The 8,716-nt window shown below is 41.8% G+C and overlaps 1 protein-coding gene across 1 annotated transcript in view; it reads right to left on the bottom strand.

Annotated features, from left to right (window-relative positions):
• Positions 1-2,854: 2,854 nt before the first annotated feature.
• LOC128643878 (remodeling and spacing factor 1) overlaps positions 2,855-8,716 on the bottom strand; it is a gene marked incomplete at both ends in the record, with an annotated part of 79,109 nt that continues 73,247 nt past the window's right edge. Inside the window, 2 exons of the mRNA XM_053696649.1 lie at positions 2,855-2,961; positions 3,048-3,102. Of these exons, the coding sequence (XP_053552624.1) occupies positions 2,855-2,961; positions 3,048-3,102 (162 nt within the window). The remainder of the gene's footprint in view (positions 2,962-3,047; positions 3,103-8,716) is intronic.

Here is an 8,716-nt window from a genome sequence, read left to right as displayed (position 1 = left end):
GAACTTAGAAGCAGGCTTTGCCTTTCTAGCAGGCTTGGATTTATTCCAGACTGGAGATGGTTTCCAAACTGAAACTGCTCCTGAGGACGAAGGATCAGGCTTTTGTTCTTTGTTGAAACGAAAGGAACGAAAACGATTGTTAGCCCTGTTTTTACCTTTAGACTTTTTATCCTGTGGTAAAAAAGTTCCTTTCCCACCAGTAACAGTTGAAATAATAGAATCCAACTGAGAACCAAATAATTTGTTTCCCTGGAAAGAAATGGAAAGTAGAGTTGATTTAGAAGCCATATCAGCATTCCAAGTCTTAAGCCATAAAGCTCTTCTGGCTAAGATAGCCAGAGACATAAATCTAACATCAACTCTAATAATATCAAAAATGGCATCACAGATGAAATTATTAGCATGCTGGAGAAGAATAATAATATCATGAGAATCACGATTTGTTACTTGTTGCGCTAGAGTTTCCAACCAAAAAGTTGAAGCTGCAGCAACATCAGCCAATGATATAGCAGGTCTAAGAAGATTACCTGAACATAGATAAGCTTTTCTTAGAAAAGATTCAATTTTTCTATCTAAAGGATCCTTAAACGAGGTACCATCTGACGTAGGAATGGTAGTACGTTTAGCAAGGGTGGAAATAGCCCCATCAACTTTAGGGATTTTGTCCCAAAATTCTAACCTGTCAGGCGGAACAGGATATAATTGCTTAAAACGTTTAGAAGGAGTAAATGAATTACCCAATTTATCCCATTCCTTAGCAATTACTGCAGAAATAGCATTAGGAACAGGAAAGACTTCTGGAATAACCGCAGGAGCTTTAAAAACCTTATCCAAACGTATAGAATTAGTATCAAGAGGACTAGAATCCTCTATTTCTAAAGCAATTAGTACTTCTTTAAGTAAAGAGCGAATAAATTCCATCTTAAATAAATATGAAGATTTATCAGCATCAATCTCTGAGACAGAATCCTCTGAACCAGAAGAGTCCAAAGAATCAGAATGATGGTGTTCATTTAAAAATTCATCTGTAGAGAGAGAAGATTTAAAAGACTTTTTACGTTTACTAGAAGGAGAAATAACAGACAAAGCCTTCTTTATGGATTCAGAAACAAAATCTCTTATGTTATCAGGAACATTCTGCACCTTAGATGTTGAGGGAACTGCAACAGGCAATGGTACATCACTAAAGGAAATATTATCTGCTTTAACAAGTTTGTCATGACAATTATTACAAACAACAGCTGGAGGAATAGCTACCAAAAGTTTACAGCAGATACACTTAGCTTTGGTAGATCCAGCAGGCAGTGGTTTTCCTGTAGTATCTTCTGGCTCAGATGCAACGTGAGACATCTTGCAATATGTAAGAGAAAAAACAACATATAAAGCAAAATAGATCAAATTCCTTATAAGACAGTTTCAGGAATGGGAAAAAAATGCCAAACATCAAGCTTCTAGCAACCAGAAGCAAATGAAAAATGAGACTGAAATAATGTGGAGACAAAAGCGACGCCCATATTTTTTGGCGCCAAATAAGACGCCCACATTATTTGGCGCCTAAATGCTTTTGGCGCCAAAAATGACGCCACATCCGGAACGCCGACATTTTTGGCGCAAAATAACGTCAAAAAATGACTCAACTTCCGGCGACACGTATGACGCCGGAAACGGAAAAGAATTTTTGCGCCAAGAAAGTCCGCGCCAAGAATGACGCAATAAAATGAAGCATTTTCAGCCCCCGCGAGCCTAACAGCCCACAGGGAAAAAAGTCAAATTTCTGAGGTAAGAAAAAATATGATAATTTAAAGCATAATCCCAAATATGAAACTGACTGTCTGGAAATAAGGAAAGTTGAACATTCTGAGTCAAGGCAAATAAATGTTTGAATACATATATTTAGAACTTTATAAATAAAGTGCCCAACCATAGCTTAGAGTGTCACAGAAAATAAGACTTACTTACCCCAGGACACTCATCTACATGTTTGTAGAAAGCCAAACCAGTACTGAAACGAGAATCAGTAGAGGAAATGGTAAATATAAGAGTATATCGTCGATCTGAAAAGGGAGGTAAGAGATGAATCTCTACGACCGATAACAGAGAACCTTATGAAATAGACCCCGTAGAAGGAGATCACTGCATTCAATAGGCAATACTCTCCTCACATCCCTCTGACATTCACTGCACGCTGAGAGGAAAACCGGGCTCCAACTTGCTGCGGAGCGCATATCAACGTAGAATCTAGCACAAACTTACTTCACCACCTCCCTTGGAGGCAAAGTTTGTAAAACTGATTTGTGGGTGTGGTGAGGGGTGTATTTATAGGCATTTTAAGGTTTGGGAAACTTTGCCCCTCCTGGTAGGAATGTATATCCCATACGTCACTAGCTCATGGACTCTTGTTAATTACATGAAAGAAACTAAGTATAATCACCATAGTCCTCTCACACATCCTATCTAGTCGTTGGGTGCAAGAGAATGACTGGGACTGACGTAGAGGGGAGGAGCTATATGCAGCTCTGCTGGGTGAATCCTCTTGCATTTCCTGTTGGGGAGGAGTTATATCCCAGAAGTAATGATGACCCGTGGACTGATCACACATAACAGAAGAAACATATATATATTTATATCATTTCATATGAAAGGTGGTGCACAGTAACAACCACTATAAAACACAAACATATATTGTAAAATAGAAGGCAATAAATATATAATTTATACTCGCTTTTTAAATAAAAAAATTGCTAGCTATGGCGCTTGAGTGAATAGCTATTCTCTGTGACATTAAGCTAGGTAAGAAACAAAGGTATTTTCTCTTGAAATGAATTTCCTATAAGTAATATAATACAGGCCCTACCTGTAGCTTATACATTTCCTTGTCCTTGTTGATCGTCTTTCCAGTGGCTTTGGTTTTTTCTTCTTCTTTTCTTCTTTTTCCTGAACTTCCGGGACCTCTTCAACTTCCTGGTGAAATTGAAATAAAGTATATTTAGAAAAGTAAATATGACCTTGCTCTCATATATAATGATATCTGGAGACTAGTAGCTTACTTGGGTTGGGATGATGTTCTCAATGCTGATTCCCACATAAACCAATCTTTCTTTTCTGTAATTAAAAAAAAACAAAACACTTTTATAATATGAAACCAGTACATGAAAATAAATACAGTACAGGAAAGTAACATCAAATTTCTTTTCCTAGGCAGAGCCTATGGCAACACCTACTTTATGCTTTGCTGCTTCATACTTACAGCTTCAAATTTACCATAGATAGATAAAAAAACATGGGAAGAATGAACATTCAAATGGTAAAACAAATGTTTACTTTGACATTCATTGTACTATTCAAATGTTTCTATAGAACATATGTTAGCATTCAAATATTAAAAGTAACAGAAGATAAATCACTGTCAAAAAAACAAATTACTTACCAGATAATTTCCTTTCCTTTGATACAGGGAGAGTCCACAGCTGCATTAATTACTTGTGGGAATACAGAACTTGGCCACCAGGAGGAGGCAAAGACACTCTAGCAAAAGGCTTAAATACCTCCCCCACTTCCCTCATCACCCAGTCATTCTGCCGAGGTAACAAGGGAACAGTAGGAGAAATATCAGGGTGAAAAAGAAAACAAAATAAATTTAGGGCCGCCCATCTGAGAATACGGACGGGAGCTGAGGACTCACCCTGTTTTGAAGGAAAGGAAATTATCTGGTAAGTCATCATTTATGTTTTACTTCTTAATACAGGGAGAGTCCACAGCTGCATTCATTACTTGTGGGAAACAATACCCATGCTACAGAGGACACTGAATGCTAATGGGAGGGTGAAAAAAGGAAATTTATGCTTACCTGATAAATTTGTTTCTTTTACGATATGATGAGTCCACGGATTTCATCCTTACTTATGGGATGTTCAATCTTTTTGTCATGCTCTGACTAGAATCAAGCCTGTGTTTAGACAAATTGCTCCTCCTTGGAGTTTGAATTTAGTTCTTAATGTTCTTCAAGGGGTTCCGTTTGAACCTATGCAGAAGAACTAGCAACCAAAAATAAAACTTTCCAAGATAATAACTTAATATCTATGGAGTGCATAGAAAGAAGCGGTCCCTAATCTGAGGGCACCACACCCTGCAAAACCCTTTCTCTCGAAGGCTGCTTCAGCAGAAGCAAATCCATCAAACTTGTAAAATTTGGAAAAAGTATATAAGGACCACCAGGTAGCCGCCTTTCAAATTTTTGAAGGTCCAAGAAGAAGCCACTGCTCTCGTAGAATGAGGAGGCCCGCTGTCTCATATGCTAAGCGGATGATACTCAACTAAAAAGATAAGGAGGTCGAAGAGGCCTTCTGACCCTTATGCTTCCCAGAATAGATAAAAAGAGAAGAAGTTTGTCTAAATTCCTTCATAGCCTGAAGATAGAACACTTCAAGGTACGAACCACATCCAGATTATGCAGTAACGTTCCTTCGATGAAGAAGGATTAGGACATAAGGAAGGAACCACAATTTCTTGATTGATGTTGCGATTTGACACAACCTGAGGAAGAAATCCTAACTCAGTTCGTAGAACAGCCTTATCAGCATGGAACACCAGATAAGGAGGGTTGCATTGCAAGGCAGCAATCTCAAAGACTATGCACGTAGAAGCAATAGCTAGCATAAAAGGAACCTTCCTAGACAACAACTTAATGTCAACCTCCTGCATAGGCTCAAACGGAGCCCGTTGCAAAACTTTAAGAACAAGATTTAAACTCCAAGGAGGAGCATTAGATCTAAACACCGGCCTGATCCTAGTCAGAACCTTAACAAAAGACTGTACATCCGGAAACTCAGTGAGCATCTAGTGCTGTAAAACAGACAGGGCCGAAATCTGTCCCTTCAAGGAACAAGCTGAGAGGCCCTTCTCCAGTCCCTCCTGGAGAAAAGAAAGAATCCTGGCAACCATTACCTTGTGCCAGGACAAACCACGTTCTTCACACCAGAATAAGTAGGTCCTTCACACCTTATGATAGATGCAACGAGTAACCGCCTTATGAGCTTGAATGAGAATATCAATAACACTCAGAAAACCCTCTCTTGGCTAAGACTAAGCGCTCAATCTCCACGCAGTCAGCCTCAGAGAATCTAGATTTTGATGAAGGGGCCTTGTTCAGCAGATCCCTGCGACAAGGTAACCTCCAAGGAGGAGATGACGACATCCCCAGATCCGAGAAACATATCCTTTGCGGCCACGAAGGAGCAATCAGAGTCATTGATGCCTGCTCCTGAAAGATTCGATCCACCACTCGAGGAAGAAGTCGTAATGGCAGGAAATAAGATTGAACCGCCAAGGCAATGCTAATGCATCTATTAGCTCCGCCTGAGGAACCCTGGACCTCGACCCATATCTGGGTAGCTTGGTATTGAGACGGGACACCGTGAGATCTATCTCCAGCGTTCCCCACCTGTTGCATATCTCCGCAAACACTTCGGGATGGAGACACTATTCCCCCGGATGAAAGGATTGTCTGCTGAGAAAATCAGCTTCCCAGATGTCGACACCCGGAATGTGGATCGCTGACAGTTGTGGGTCTCCGTCCACTCCAGAATCCGAGATACCCTCATTGCTAGGTTGCTTCTCGTTCCCCCCTGAGGGTTGAAGTAAGCCACCTAGATTATATTGTCTGATTGGAATTCAGATATATTGGGTAGATCCCAGTAGGGGTCAAGCCTTCAGAGCATTGAATATTGCCAGAAGGTCTAGAATGTTGAACGAGAGGGAGCTCTCTTCCTGCGTCCACATGCCCTGCGCCATCTTGGCCTCCTAAACAGCTCCCCATCCTGACAGACTTGCATCCGTCGTCAGTGTCACCCAGGATAGTCTTAAAAAGGGTGATCCGGACAGAGCCACCAAGAGAGCGATTCACTCAACCTGTTGTCCAGAGAAATCTGTTGAAACAGATCCAAATAATGATCTCCGTTCCACTGCCTCAGCATGCACAGTTGCAACAACCTGAGGTGGAACCAGTCAAAGAGAATGATGTTCATGCAGGACACCATGAGACCAATCACCTCCATACACTGAGCCACAGATGGCCTTAAGGAGGTCTGGAGGGCAAGACATGTTAAAGCTAGCTTGCAACTTCTCTGGTCTGTTAGAAATATTCTCATGTCTATGAAATCTATTATAGTGCCCAGGAATTCCACCATGGTGCATGGAATAAGAGAACTCCTTTCTCTATCTTCCCTCTGTGGTATCGAAAAAGACAGAGTAGAGATGCCGAAAGGACTTCCACCAGATGAAACGATGGTGCTTGTACCAGAATATCGTCCAAGTAGGGAGCTACTGCTACACCCCGGGTTCTGGCGACTGCTAGAAGAGCCCCTAGAACCTTCGCAAAAATTCTTGGAGCAGTGGAGCAATGAACTGGAAGTGCTGGTCCAGGTACGCAAACCTGAGGAACTGGAAGTATTCCCAGTGGATTGGAAGGTGAAGGAATGCCTCCTTCAAATCTATTAGTCATAAACCGCCCTTCCTGAATGAACGAAATGATGGACCTTATTGTCTCCATCTTGACGAGGGAACATTTAGAAATTTAAGCACTTTAGGTCCAGAACTGGACAGAAAGTTCCCTTGTTTGGGACCATGAAAAAGTTTGAATAGTATCTCAAACCTTTCTCTGCGATAGGCACTGGGAGAATCCCTCCAAAGGAGGACAGATCCCTTACATACTCCAGAAAGGCTTCCCTCTTTTCTAGTCTTAGAAGAGAGGTTGAGAGGATGCATCTGCCCTGGGTGGATGAGATTTGAAACCTATCTTGTAACCCTGAGCTATGACCTCCAAAAGCCAATGATCCTGCACGTCCCTGAACCAAGCCTCTAAAAGAGCGACAGTCTGCCCCCTACACGATCCAAAATAGGACCGAGGGCTGCCTCTTCATGCGGACTTTGTCTCGGTGGGCTTCTTGCTCTGCTTGGATCTATCCCAGGACTGAACCGTCTTCCAAGAACTCTTGATTTGCTCTTGCTTAGCGGAGTCCTCTGACGCTGGGCTTTTATCAGAACCAAAGGAACGAAAATACGAACTTTGTCCCTTAGATTTGTTTTTATCTTATGGTATGAAGGCACCCTTGGCCCCTGAAACCGTGGAGATAGACAAAAAAATTCCTTCCTGTAAAGGAGAGGGAAAGAGACTAAACTTTGAGCGCATTACGGGCCTGAACAGAAACCCAGAAGTCCTAGCCATAGGCTAATTAATCTGCGTAATAACAGCACAGATAAAATAATTAATAATCCAGAAGGCCGTAATTCTTTCCTGAAAAATGTCAGGAACGCTCCACCTCGATAATTTTCATGAAGGCGACGCACCAAAAGGTAGCCGCTCCAGCAACTGTGGCGACAAGCGCCGCCAGTAAAGCAAATATCCCATAGGTTGAAACATCCTCTTTAACAGAGTTTCCATCCGTATATCCGGTGGCTCTATGAACAATCCTCACACGGGCTAGTATTACGCGTTGCAAGCGTAAAAATAGTGTCAACCAAGTAGGGATGGGAAAAAGAAAACCCATCCTCATAGAGAGCCCGGAACCGGGATCCTTAAAAGGCAAATGGGGGAGAGGAATCTAATCCTGTCCCACTCATCAATAATAATTGCCATCATATTTAGGACCCAGAGGTTCATCTGGCAGCTCAGCCTTTGGAACCTCTAAAGTAGTAAAAACCTACTTTAGTAGAAAGCGTAAACGTTCTGTCCTAAATCTAAAAACTGGATCCTCCACAGGCGGAGGATTATAGGCAGCAGACTCCAACCCTGAAAGTTCATACTCTGAAGCTTCATAGAGAACCTCTGATAACTGATCAGATATATCCGACAAATTACATGATGCCACCTGGGCAGGAGTGCAAGATTTAACCTTTGGCTTGTGCTTAGCAGTGCGAGGGAAAGCACTAATGGCCGCAGACACCACCGTATGAAACTGCGCAATAGCGTCTGGTGAAAAAAGGCCCCCTCCAAATGGAGGATTAGCAGTGCAATGGGAAGCTGCATTTGTATAAAAAGATGTATGTAGGGTGTGCACCTCACTGGGCGTGGACTCCTCAGAGGTGGGCGGCTCAATGGTATCAAGCATGTCAACTTTATTTGATATAATCCCCTTATCAAGGCATATGGAACATAATTGAGAGGGCTCCCTCACAATATAAATAGGCATTACTTTATTTTAAATAAAAAAACAACACCTTTATACCCCCAATGGGTGGGGTACTTACCACCTCCTATGACCCAGACAGAACAGAGATAAAACCCCTCTCCGTAACTCGGTCAAGAGAAAGGAAATGGAAGCCTCGATCATTCCGGTCACATGGTGCGCAATGCAGGACCGTCCCTGCTATGAGAAAAAGCGCGTCAAGCTTTTTAGCTGCGCAACCTTCAAAGTGAAAGTGAAACTTGAATGTTCCATCTCAGCTTATGAGGCCATAAACATCTTACACATAAAGCAGCATAAAATCAAATAAAGCATATATGATTCATAATAATAATTTATAATCCTCCTCAGGAGATATCAACCCTTGATTCCATATAGATAAAAGTAGCCACACCGTGACCCTGTCTTCTAGCGTTTGCAATATGTGTAAAAAATGAAACGATCTTACCGGAATCTATGCCGTGGAACAGTAACACGTTCCTTCAAGTTTGACAGATTGTAGCAGTGTTTCTGACATGGACTTAAGTGAAGAAAGC

Source organism: Bombina bombina, unplaced genomic scaffold (assembly GCF_027579735.1).
Source record: "Bombina bombina isolate aBomBom1 unplaced genomic scaffold, aBomBom1.pri scaffold_1069, whole genome shotgun sequence".
NCBI lineage: Eukaryota > Metazoa > Chordata > Amphibia > Anura > Bombinatoridae > Bombina > Bombina bombina.
Note: the sequence above shows the minus strand (reverse complement) of the source record. Positions and strands in the feature narration are given on the sequence as shown.